Source organism: Lolium perenne, chromosome 5 (assembly GCF_019359855.2).
Source record: "Lolium perenne isolate Kyuss_39 chromosome 5, Kyuss_2.0, whole genome shotgun sequence".
Classification (NCBI taxonomy): Eukaryota; Viridiplantae; Streptophyta; class Magnoliopsida; order Poales; family Poaceae; genus Lolium; species Lolium perenne.
Window position 1 is genome coordinate 246205968 of NC_067248.2, and position 13562 is coordinate 246219529.

The 13562-nt window shown below is 45.8% G+C and overlaps 1 protein-coding gene across 1 annotated transcript; it reads right to left on the bottom strand.

Annotated features, from left to right (window-relative positions):
* Window positions 1-325: 325 nt before the first annotated feature.
* LOC139831789 (uncharacterized) lies at window positions 326-1848 on the bottom strand. Its single transcript, XM_071821119.1, has 2 exons — window positions 1196-1848; window positions 326-1079 (listed from the first exon to the last, which is right to left on the bottom strand). The coding sequence occupies exons 1-2, from the start codon at window positions 1846-1848 to the stop codon at window positions 326-328; spliced, it is 1407 nt and encodes a 468-aa protein (XP_071677220.1).
* Between the last annotated feature and the right edge of the window lie 11714 nt (window positions 1849-13562).

Here is a 13562-nt window from a genome sequence, read left to right on the forward strand (position 1 = left end):
CGAGCCGGCCAGTGGCCAGCCGGCTGCTCCGCGTCCATTGCCCTACCCGGGGTCTTCCCCCCGACAATGGCTGTTTATCCGAGGCTCCAGGTGATACAATAGGGCAATATGCTAAGTATTTGGGCTAATTCTCAAAAAAAAAAATTGAGGAAACAACGGGGGGGGGGGGCGATCGCCCACCTGAACTCAATTTTCATTAATGCGGGGGCGGGTTACAGGGGGCGTAAAGCCATCAACATAGGTCTGGGGTGGCATACCGCGCCCAACAAAGTGAGAGGGGGGAGCTGGATACAGGGGGAGTACATGGCGAGGTAAGAGCCAAAATCTAAGAGATAGCCTGGCACCAGGTCAGCAGAGCGCTCGTGTCGACCCTAGAGGGGGCGCGGACGACCCATAAGCGGAGATGGTCGACTAACAAAGCTAGAATGCATGGAGTAGACATGAAATCCGCATCAAACACCATTCTGTTGCGGGATTTCCAGACGGTCCACAAGACGGCCAGGATGACCCTAACCCTGTTGCGCGCCTCCGGGTGCATGGGAGGTAAGTCTTCTGAGAGAGCATCGAGGAGGACCGAAACATCGGCGTCCACATGGGGGAGACCTGAGGGGGAGACAACACTCCAAAGGGGGCAGAGGGGGGAGCCGACAAACAAATGCGAGGTATCTTTCGGTCGATTGGGGCAGAATGGGCAGTCCGGGGAGGGCACACATCCAATGCGGTGTAGCAGCGCTCGCGTCCTTGTCTTGTGGAGGCGCAGTATCCAAAAGAACACCCGCACCTTGCGAGGCGCAAAGCAGACCCAGTTGACGTCTTTCCCGGGGACGATACAACCCGAGGAGTGGAGGGACCGGTAGACGCTCCCTGTGGAGAAGTCGGTAGATGGGCCAAGCGAGACGAAGTGAATGTCCGGTGATGAAGTGAGCGAGATCCGGGAGAGGCAGGCATGGATGAACTCCATCTCGACGGCGGCCGCCGCAGAATTTCGGTGAACGAGTGGAACCTCAACAGCCCCACTCCTGAGGGTATCGGCAACGGTGGCGAGCGGGTGGAGGAAGGGGAGAAGGCCGCGGGGAGGGCTGCCGACAAGGGCCCCAGCGGAGTCCAAGCATCGTGCCAGAGCGAAGTGGAGTGCCCGTCGCGGGGCTCAACTCTCGTAATGGAGCGGTATAGTGAAATGAGCGATTGGAAGCACTTCCAAGCAGGGGTGGCCACCTGCGGGTGGGTACCTAGGTAACTGTGCTTCACCCACCTGGTCCAAGGGGAGTCCCGTCCGGTGAACAAACCATGCAGCGCCTTCAGTATGAGACATTTGTTTTGAAGACCAAGATCAATAACACCCAGCTCACTCACGGACCGCAGTTGGAAAACATAGTCCCAAGCAACTTGGCAGTCACCACTAGAGCATTTATCTTTTGCCTTCCAGAACATCGCTCGTCGAGGTCTATCCATTTTTGAGAGTGTCCCTTTTGGGATCGGTAGAACAGACATAGCGAACGACGGGAGGGCAGACAATACTGCCGTAGTGAGGGTGAGGCGCTCGCCAATCGGGAGCAAGGACGTCCGCCATCCGGGAATGCGCTTGGAGATCTTGAAGGAGAGGAATTCCAACGCGGCAGCAGGAAGTTTGTGATCCGAGAGCGGCAACCCAAGGTATGTCTGGGGCAAGGATGAGACGGGACAGCCGAGGATGCTTGCGAGATCCGAGGCCAGCTCAGCAGTGACACCGCCAACGGGAACGAATGTGCTCTTGTGGAAGTTAATGCGTAGACCTGTGGCCTGTGAGAAGAGGTCAAGGAACTCGCGGAGGTGGCGGACTTGGGAGTGTTCAGCTCTCAAGATCAGCATGGTATCGTCTGCATATTGGATGGATCACAGGACACGGAAGGTCGTCAACAAGTGGGTGCAACAAGCGGTCGCCACCCTCCTCCATGGCGATGAGGCAGGGGAGGAGGTCGGCCACGGCTAAGTACAGGTATGGGCTAATTCTCATCATAGTTTCATGCAGACTTTTGTCTAAACACCACTAATCTAATCAGACTGCGACTATGATTTCCAAAATTAGTTTTCTGACAGATACTAACTAAAAAGAATGTATGTTCCGTGGTGGTACTTGATTACCATTTGACTGACATATTGTGTATATCTTGAAGGAACTGAGCTCGGCAATCGCCTCCAAGCCAGTGAAGACAACAGAAAGAATCCCCATCTCCAAGCAAGTGGCAAGAGAAAACGATGACTTGTGTTGTATTACTAGAGCTAGGCCTTGGATCAATCTTTGTAGATTGCATGACATTGACATCAAATCCAAGTTCAGTATAAACCACCAAGTTTACAAATAATGTGTTTTGTTGAGGAGATCTAACTGAAACAGGTTTAGTATTGACAATTTGACATCAAATCCTTCATGAGATTAGTATGGCTAAAACTCTACTCTGAAACCAACATCCATCTTCTCTGAAATTACAACACGAAATGACTAAACTAACATCTACTCTGAAACCTTTTTCACAGTTCAGCTCCACGCCCAGCTCGGAGCGCGTCCGTGCGCCACCGGCCTGTGCGAAGGCCTCACCTTTGAGCGTGTCTGTGCGCCACCGGCCCGTGGGCGCCTTTCCCTGGTGAAGGCCTCGCCCGCGTTGTCGATCGCCTGCCTCTTGGCGACGCCGTCGCTGATGCCAGCCTCTAAACGGCGCGCGACCTCGCCCAGCGCGGCGTCCACAGCGGAGTAGGGGGGCACTGACGGAGATCCAGCGCGTCGAGGCATCGTCTTCGGCGAGCGCTGGGAGGATCTCCGCGCTGCCGATGCTCTGGAGTGCTCATGGCCATGCTCTGGAGCGCGGTCCACGATCTCCGTGTAGCCGATGCTCAGGAGCGCGTCGGCCAGCGTCGGTAGGAGGATTTGTTGTCGCGAGGACAGCAGTGAGCGCCGGGAGGAGGAGTCGGGTAAACATTGGTAGGATGTGTAGTCTGACAGTATGTGCTCGAGATTGTGATATTGACTTCTGCCTAATATGAATTCATTCACGAAATTTCCCGTGTGTACTAAACTTCTTTCCTGATGCCAATGAGAAACTAAATGCTGCAAGTCCATTTTGCTACGCTGAGATTGGTGCATCTTGCACTCTGCATTAAATTGTCTGCTTGTTCTGATGTAGTTTTCCATTCGTCTAGTATATCTTCTCTATTTGTCATATAGTAAGACTGAAAGTGAGATGGATAACATAATGGACGTACATGTACATAGTGCATTAGTGCGTGGTAGAAAATACTGACAAAGCTGCATGGTGCAGAATGACTGAAATTGCAAGCTTCAGTTGAAACATAATGTTGGTGTCACCCATAAGTCATAATTTTGATAAAATCATGCAAAGAATCTTCATTTTCTACTTTGCAAACACCTGTGCATTTGGTGTTATTTTGAAACGTTGAATTGAAGAGGAAAATCTCGTCTCTGAGAAATGTTGTACCTTTGAAAAACTAGTTACCTTGAGTGTTTTGAATTATTTTTTCAGGGTTGAGAATAGACTAAAATTAATACTAGGAAGTATTTTAAACCTATATCTTTTTTTATATTCTTGCTGCATCACATTTCGATATCTGAAATGTGTACGGTAGTATTATGCATCTCTTGTTGGTTCCAGAATCAGTTATTCCCTTTGTGGCATCATCTGAGCTTTTTTGCTCACAAGTTACTGAATTCTATCATAGTACTATACCTGAAAGCTCCTGAATTTCGGATTATGTGGATGATTTATCAGAAGAAAAAATCCTTCATTTTCTTTCCATTACATTTTTATACTAGAATATATGACTTTCGTCTGCAATGATCAGTCAAGACACAAGGTTCACTTTTGCACCCATGTTGTGTTATTGTGAATTGTCAAGCCTAAACTGCATTTCTCTGTCTCCTTTAGACAATCGACACACATTGCCTAAGGGGATACTCTGCTATTATACCCATTTCATGCTTCTAATCCGCAATTGCAGATTTCAGTGTCGTCTCTAACCTGGACTTCGTGATCTTCCACCACCGTGGTAGTGCGCTGCCTTCAAACGTGGACTTCAAGCTGGAACTGAGTGAGTCAACTGAAATATCGTTCTAGATCCCCACCCACGACTAATATAAACAAGCTCATGTGTCCAACACTTCCGCTTTTCTTGTCGTAACAAAAGGTATTATGTACTTGTCATTTAAGATCCCAGCTCCTAAGAATGTATCGAGTATGGTTAGTAATTGGTTAAATAGCGTGTCTAAAAAGGAGAAAGGCCATATTAGAGTTAGAGTGAGCACTTTATTTTGGGGCAATCTGGAACGTCCGGAATGATTCTGTCTTTAATTAGAGTTAGAGTGAGCACTTTATTTAGACGGCTCACATGAAAATCGTGTGGCGGCACCGGGGCGTCCCCAACCTCCGCCGCCAGATCTCCCAACTCCGGCGCCTCCCCTCTCCGCCGCTGCCGCTGGCGACTGCCGCGGTGGCGGCGGCCCCCCGCCCCGAAGTTGGTGGGGGTTTCTCAGCCGTGCAGCTCCTGCTGCCATGGCGCGTCCCCATCCTCCGCTCGTTCGGGTCTTCCTGCTCCGGCGTTGAGTCCTCCCGGCGAGCGGCGCGGCGGCCCGGCAGCCCCCCCAATCAATCCTGCCGCTCCCCCCACCTCTCCCCTGTCCGGTGCTCCCCTGCTCTTGCATCTGGCAGATGGCGGGTTGTGCCAGATCTGGCTGTCCCGGTCGCAGGGTTCGTCCCTTGTCCGGGCGTCGGGTTCGCGGACGTCGTGGCGACGTGCGCCTCTGGAGGGGCGGGGGTGGTGGCCGTCCGTTGGCCAGCGTGGCGCCGCGATGGTCGCCGTTGGGCAGCGTGGTGCCGGGTCGCGTGGCCAACGGCGTGTTGGCCGGTGGACAGTTTTCCTTTCGTCCTCCGGTTGTGGTGCTCCGGTGTTGTCAGCCTCCTCTTCGCCCTTCCATCAGCCCCGGTCGCAGGGGTTGACAGTTCCTAAGCTTGCAGATGGCGGCTGTGGAGGTGGCTCGCTTCCTACGTGGGGGGCGGCCGTGGGAAGGTGCAGAGCTCTCCATTGTCTTGCTGCCAGCCCAATGTCGGTGTTGCCCGTCGGGCTGGCGAGTTCCTTGGTTTGCAGATGGCGGCCATGGATACGGTGTCCTCCTATCCGGGAGTGCCGTGGCAATGGGGAGTTGGGTCTTCCGGTCAGTTTCTTTCTGCAGTGCTGTCCTCCTATGGGATATCTGGGCATGCCTTGTTTTGTGCCCGCGGCGCGGCCTCGGCGTGTGTCGCCCTTCGGCAGCGCCGGTGGACGGTGCGGCCTCGGTGATGCTCTGCCCTTCGAATGCGCGTGTGGCTCCAGACGCGGTGAGTGCGCGTGCTTCGTGAAGTTTTCAGCTGTGTGGACTCGGCCTTGTGATGCCTTTCGATATCGCCAGTGGCATCGTGTTGTGGACTCGGCAACGTGTGTTCGTTCGACTGCGTTTGTGTCACACCTGAGCTATGGGATTGTGATCTCTGTGGTGTGGCGGCGTAGACTCGGCATGTGTTGCCCTTCGTCCGCACCGATGGCTTGGAGATGCCAGGGTTTGGTCTCGGCGGATCAGAGCTTTTCGTTCGCTTGTTGGTGCTTCTGGTGCAATGTGCCTGCTGTTGGCTCTGTCTCTTCGGTCCCTGTGTGGCTTTGCTTGTAGTGTTGTGAACCTTACTCAGAATACCCTCGGGGCTTCACCCTCTGTGTGTTGTGTGAGTGTGTTGGTTTGTGTGTGTGTGTTCGTGTGTGCGGGTGTTTTTTCTGGTTATCTCTCTTCTCCTGTAATCCCTATGTAACTCTGGTTCGCTTGAACCTATCTTGTACGAGGTTGCAAAGCCTCATAGGCAACATGAATGAAAAATATTCAGGTGGGGACTAGTCCCCCCCGGTGACCATTCAAAAAAAAAAATCGTGTGGTGGCTTGTCTTTCATTTTATTTTTAGATGGCTGGTTCATGTTGAGACTTTTAGTGATCCATGAGTTATAATAAGTTTATATCTCAGACCTTTTAATAAAATTAATAAAGAATCGTATGCATCGATTAATGTAGAGGCCGGAGCTTTCCCCTTATCGAAAAAAACAAAAGGTATTCGTGTTGCACGGTTTCTTTACTTTCCCTCAAAGCTGAGTACACTCGTCCAGCCGGTCGGCCGGCACTCTTTCGTTTCATAATTCATATCTGTACTGTACTCCAGCTGCTTGGCTCCCAATAAAAGTATAGTCTAGTACAAAATACACATAGTATAGTGCTTAGCTTTCTACGGAGCAGATTAATTACAAGGTACTAAATTAACATGTTAGGCTGGGTAGTGGAGAACGTACTACGGAGCTCATGTACTGTGCATATACTGTGCTGTCGCGTTGCCGTGGACAGAGCACACGGGGAGATGCGCAGGTTGAAGCACCGGACCACTGTAAATCCAAGAAATTTCCCTCGCTTTCAAAGGTAAAGCTCACGGAACTGAAATGGTGTCTATGTACAGTAATAATCTTTATCAAAAAGATGTACAGTAACAAAAAGGGGGGGGGGGGGGGGGGGGAAGGGAAGAGGAACGCTGGGTGGCCTCCCTTTTGAGCAGCAATCCTTCCCTCCAAAAGAAGGACACACATGTAAAAAAAAAAAAGCAGGACACAAGTATAAATATAGGAAGATCAAAGGCAGGGCACACAAAATACCGACTCTTAATAACAAAATAATTCAGTAATTTTATCAAACTCTAACTTGAGTTTGTGTTTTTCCGTGACCACCAAAATCTTGACAGCATCATCGCCGCTTTAAAGTACCTCGCTCAACAAATACAGCTAGACCGATTGTCCAAACGTATGATTTTCAATTTGTGATTCACTGGTTCCATAATGAAACATTACACATCCCAAACTCACCGACTCCATCATTAAAGCAACAAGCATTAAGTTGAGGAAAACGCTTGAAATCAGCCGACCGATCTGGCGCTGGCGATCGGTCGCTGCCTCGCGTGCCACTCTGATCCCTATCGCGCGCAGCTGGTAGCTTTCCCGCGCGGCCACGCTGCTAGCTTTCTTTTCCCGCGATGCTGCTTTCCTTTCGCGTGTCATGTTTTCTATGCTGAATTTTCATACGGTTCATGTGACTGGTCCCATCTAGTCTAGGTACATGGCCCGGTAGGCCATGCATGTCCACACTCTTTTGGATGTAGTACTACGTAGCACTAGCTAGCACTCCATGTAGGCATGTAGTAGTAAGCTAGCTATTGATGGTTTCCAATGTTGTTGTACGAGTAGTACAAGTAGCTATGAATATGTGCACAACACACGAATGATCTGCCAATTAATTTGTTCGACCTCCGGGGACCCGACTTTATCATCAACAAATCAAATGAGCTCATGCGTTGCCATGAACATGGTGGTTTTCACTAGTGTAGGCAGGGCTTCCGCGACCCGGGTTCGTGGTGAGCGATGCCGAATCAGCAAGATCAAACCACCATGGACGATGGTACAACTAATTTTGTTTGTGGATTTTTTGATGTTATATATGTGCGTTAAAAATTGTAAGAAAATTGTATGTGTTTTGTTGTGAAAACACACGCAAGATGTTGTAATGTTATCTGGCCACTTGCTACAAGTTTGTTTTCCTCACTTTTTCGATGTTGTAAAAGTGATTCCAGAATGTAACAAATTTATATAAGGTTTCGTGATGTTTACTAGAAGATTTTTTCGATGATGTTCAGTTGCTTCTCAAAATGTTGTGAACACATGGCTTTTTTATTGTAATCCTTGGCGCTTTTTGTTAAAATGGATGGTGATTTTTTGTTGTAAATGTTTTCACACAATGAATTTTCAATGTTGTAATTGCTATTTATTTTTGTGGTAGTCACTGGTGATTGTTGTTGTAATTAGTAATGGTCATTGTTGCAAATATTGCGCACCATGGACTCTTAACATTTGGAATTGATATTTATTTTTGTTGTAATCGTTGGGGATTTTTGTTCAAAATGTGATGATTATTGTGCAGACAAATGTGCTACAAAATATTTCCCGCGATGAAATCCTATTATTTTTACTATAATAATCATTGGTGATTATTGTTGAAAACGGTGATGATTGTTGTTGTAAATGAATCTGTCGCAAAAACGCACATAAGCACTTTGTTAATATAGCAACATTTTCACGTAGAGTACGAAATTTGAAAGCATTTGCGACACTAAAATATTGTTTAGCCATTTTTTGGGGTACAAGTTTAATTATTTTGTTCAATCGGTGATTTTGTATGTTTTCTATTTTTCGAGCCATGGCTTGGTGCAAATCCGGATACCGTCTTTTCTCATGTAGTTTGTTAGTGAACAAGTAGCAATCAGACTTTTCTTAGTAGCACATGAGAAATGCCACATCGCATTCAGTGCATAGAGCAGCACAAACCTAGCCAACTGTAGCACATGGCCTCTCTACATCCCTCACACGAAAACACAAGCCAGCGACGGTGCGGAAAGGAATCTGCTCAGCTGATCTCCCGACTGACTCGTGCCAGTAAAGGCAAGCGACGTGAGCTGATTTTCGGACCGTGGGATGCTAATCTAACGGGAGCTGAAGCAACCGATTTTAGCCCATGTATCAGGCGACCGACACGTAGCGCGCGCCTTAAGTTGAGACCCAATAAGGACAATTCGCAACGAAAGAACAATTTTTCTCTTCTGTCAACAAGTTTAACAGAAAACTCAGTTTCAATTATTTAGATTTTGAACCTATCATCTCTTTTCATGTCATTGGTAATGATGATAAATTCAAAATAGATAAACATGTTACGAAACTTAAGTTTACATGTTTCCACGTCCATCAACAACTTTATGCAGAACTACCTCGCACAACAAATACAACTAGGACAAATATCAGCCGATCGATTGACCACACATGTGATATTTCAAAGTAGTTATTCACTACCCTCATTAATAAAAGTCATATAATACCCTTTTTCGGAAAAGGAGATTGAAAACCCTAAGTTCTTCATTAAAGGCAACAAAGTCAGAGTCATTAACAAAAAATAGTACAAAGCATAGACACTTACGGCAAAACCATTTACACGATAGGAATATAAATTTATGACTAAACCAACTTATTCCGCGGCAACGCCTTCAAGAAGGGAATCACGCCCTCGCACCGTCATCGCCACAGACAACTTAAACGGCTAAGACAAGTTTTCTTTATTATGGTGCCTGAGACCAAATCATTGGAGGTCAACATGTTGGCAAGGAGATGGCGCCTTCAACAAGGTAATGAAGCAACTTTGCCTCTTCTGATAGTTGGACCATCAAGTTCTCCATGCCACGCCTAAGTGGCACTAGTGGACGTATGTCTTCCCACCTTAGACCACCTCCCTAGTTGTCAAAAGGGTGCGCCCATTACACAACGTGGATCTGGTTGTTGTCAATGCGTGTCAATGGACCTACACCATCCACCATGGAGTCCTATGTGTGAGCTATCTTGATGCAGCACAACACCGCACACCAGTGCAGCCAAAGCATTACCCCCACGAAACACACATGATCTGACCGGCAACATTTCCAATGGTAGCCCACGGGAGTAAGCCGCTTCCCGAAATATATGAACATAAATGTCAGTCCTTGGCCGACCTACATCTGGTTTGCATACGCTGGCATGCCGAAGTCTAGAGCCCTCCATCGGTCAGATCAGACACATGGCCGCTCACCCCTTCCTTCACCTTGAGAACCATCGGCTTTAGCGACCTAGCATTGAGTAACGGTGTGTGTATTCTTGCATGCGACCACGAGGCAAGGGTCGATATGGTCGCTCCACCATGAGCTTCTTGGGATGAGGTAGCTCTCATATGCGCATCAAGCAGAGAAGAGGGGTAGGTGCTAAGGTTGCCACAAGGCCATCATGGAAGGGGTCATTCCTATGTTGCGGGTCAAGGAGAAAGGAGGGGCATGTGCTAGGGCCACCACCAGTGCAGCCATAGCTAACATGGGAAGCCCTGGAACTGAGGGTTTCTTCCATCTAGAGAAAAAATTATTTAAGAACCAAGAAGAGGAATTCATAAAAGACCTACACAAAGTATAGCTTGAGTTTCTTAGACTCTTGAACCTATGATCTCTTTTCATGTCATTGATATATATAGTTCAAAAATAGGAGACACACCACTGGAAAATCAAGACAAGAAGACTATAAGTCATCATTTTGTTGGTTTAGATGTTATCGTAGACTATATATGAACATGTTTTTTTTGCAAACATGTTTTGTGTAAGGAAAACACTTGAAATCAGTCGACTCGCTGTGACCCAGCACACTGCTTCCTTTACGTCTTGCTTTCCCGCACGCTACCGCAGAGGTCCCACGCTACCGCATGCCACCTGCATTGCATTCCCGCACGCTACCGTTACTTTTTTGATGTTGCTTTCGATACATGTCGCCACACTTCAGCTCTCCTCACAATTCCTCACGCATGTGGTCAATTCCTTTTCATGTAGATTTTAGCCATGTTTGGCGTGTGAGGCATAGGCCAATGCCTCTCTTCTATGTTCACATATTACTACTGTTGCTGCATGTAGAGGGGATAGGAGGACTATCACATGGCCACATGGGTGCTATAAGAATATTAATGATTTGGAATTTTTGTATGCGCTATTTTAGCCCGTCGGCGATCACACGTAAAAGACCGGTCAACTCTAGCGACGTGCATATTCCAGTGCTTTTTAGCATGTCCCGCATGTTTGAGCCACGGCATACATGTCTCGGTGGGCCACTGAGGCTACGAGCTGTTCCTAGCTACCAAGTCGCATGCATGCTCGCATGGTCACACCACTACTTGACCCATTTGCATGTTAATGTGACATGAGATAGCTAGTACCATGAGTTTTTTCTGGGACGACTACACCCTGAATGTAGATCTACATTTTTCCTACAACCTAGAAGCGACATATAGATATTTGGTGTAATCATTTGTGACTTTTGTAAAAATAGATGATGATTTTTGTTGTAATTCAATATATAGCAAATTAATTGTTCTTTGACCACTTTTGCATTGTTTGCAAACATATGTATTTTTATTGTAATCGTTTGTGGCTTTTGTAGAAATAGTCGGTATTTTTATAGTAATTCAATCCGTAGCAAGTTAATTTTTGCTTGACCACTTTTGCATTGTTTCCAAACATATGGAATTTTTTTTGTAAGTGTTTGTGACTTTTGTAAAACTAGTTGGTTATGTATGTTGTAATTCAATATTTAGAAAATTAATTGTTGCTTAACCACTTGCATTGTTTGCAAACATATGGATTTTGTGTTGTATTAGGATGAGGTTTTTGTTGTAATCGTTTCCATTTTTTGTTAAAATTGTTGGCAATTTTTTTTGTAAATCAAACTGCAGTAAAAGTTGTTACGTAACCACTTTTTTGTAGCATTAATTTTTTACAATTTATTGCGATGATTTTTCACATTAGTATATTTTTGTGCACACGGTGCTAGATTTTGTTGCAATACTCATTTTGTTACAGATCTACCCTTACAGTCGCATTTTTGCTGTAAATATCGAGAAGATTGGGCCCAAAGGGATGTACCTTTTCGCTTAACTAGAGATGTTTGGGACCGTGGGTTGGGTTTCCAAAAACTAGGGGCGCCAAAATGCAAAACTTCCATTGCAGTTGATTTCGTGCATCGGATGTTGATCTAACGGTGCAAATGCAACCGATTTTCAGTCCACAATCGGCCGACAGAAAGTCAGCTATTTTGCACAGTTACAACATCTTCATGGAAAATTGTGTGAGAATTTCTTGCATAACCATCAATTTCATGCATTACTATTTTGAATTTTTGAAAAAAAAAATACATTTTTATAACATCTCCTAAAAAATGTAGCGATGATAAATCTGAATTTGTTACAAAACAGGGGAGGAATCATATCCATCTGAGACGTTGGGGAAAACGATTGATTTTCCTCAACCAATTGGTCGACTGAACGGCTAGGGCTCGCTTTTGTAGATTCATCACAAAAAATATGTTACAAAAAATATTGCAATCTTAATACATTGCACAAGATTTATAACTTTAACATGTTCCCAAAATACTTACGAAAAAATTCTAACTAGTATTGCATTGTGAAGAAATAGTACATGAAACTCAGTAGTATTATAGTATTCGTTTGACGCAAGTTCACGTGTGGAGCTAGCAGGAAAAGCATGTGCATGATAAAGACATAGTAGCTATTTTGACGTGAGAGACAGTCGCTGCCATGAGGGCTTCAAGTAACTCGGAAGTCGTGCGACAACAACGCAGACGTTGCAGGGTGGACGTCTAGACAGTCATATCAGACAATGCTCGTGTAACTGATTTTTCAGCTTAGATCGGGCAACTAAGGGATAGCGCGCGCCTTTGTGTAATGGGGGCCATTGGACCTCTGGTCCGTCAGATCAGACAGCGCGCGTGCAACTGATTTTCCAGCTTAGATCGGGCGACCGAGGGCTAGCGCGCCTTTGAGTAATGGGGGCCATTGCCCCCCTCCCTCCCACCTAGAAACTAATTTTTTGTTTGAAAATAAAAATCTTTAGGAGATGATAAAGATGGAGTTAGCGAATGTCAATATTTATGGAAGGTGAATAATAGATTAAGTTGAGATGGTGAAGCTCCAAATTAATCACGCTACCACGAGCTCCTAATCAGGAGCAAACTCTGAGATATAACTTATCAAACCTATGGCCGCATACACCTATTTTACATATAAATATTTAATAATCAAATTTACACATAAACACGAATCATAAACAAAATACACTGTAAACTACCAACAACGAAAGGCATGATCTAGCATGGTACACAAACACTAAGTAACATGATAAAACAATCCCACGGAACTAACCAGGACATCATACAAACTGATATTTGCAAACCACTTAACAACATATATACAAGAAAAAGCTAGTAGTAAAGCTTACTTTTGTACAAATGCTCCCGCCCTCGTGTCACACTTTTTGTCCTCTTTCTTTCTTATGCTGATTATATAGCAATTACTATCGGAAGCACAAAACTGATTCCGGGTGCATATGCACCCGGTATGTAAAAAACATATTTCAAAAGGTTAAAAAAATTAGGAAGAAAATTTCGCATGTAGAGGGACATGCTCTATGTAAGAACGTAAAGTTTCACATAAAATCGATAATTTTTATGCTCTGTGTAAAAAGACAAAAAAGAATGTTCCGAGAAATAGACTATTTTAGCATCAAAATTTTATCTTTTTTACACGGGCACAAAACATGTCGATTTTTGCTGAAACGATTTTGTGAGCATGTAACATGCCAAGATATGCATGATACATTTTTTTTATCTATTTATTTAGTAATATTTTTAAATATGTCTAGTATGTATTTCAAATAAAGGGCACCTGGGTGGGTGCAGAAACACCCTGTCCAATTACACCGTTCCCATTTACTGCGCTGCCATGTTGCCGTGGACAGGGGACACGGAGATGTGAAGGAACGCCCGCTCCAAGCAAAACCACGGCTACCCCTGGCTTTCGAGCACTGCAAGAAAAGCAACAAGAGGCAACACGCACA

What these genes read in the sequence shown, in the direction of transcription:
- LOC139831789 (XM_071821119.1), bottom strand. Translation starts at nt 1,848, where the DNA reads ATGCTGATCTTGAGAGCTGAACACTCCCAAGTCCGCCACCTCCGCGAG. An exon ending in GTGGCCACCCCTGCTTGGAA is followed by an intron (nt 1,080 to 1,195) that starts GTGCTTCCAATC and finishes CCTTGTCGGCAG; the next exon opens with CCCTCCCCGCGGCCTTCTCC.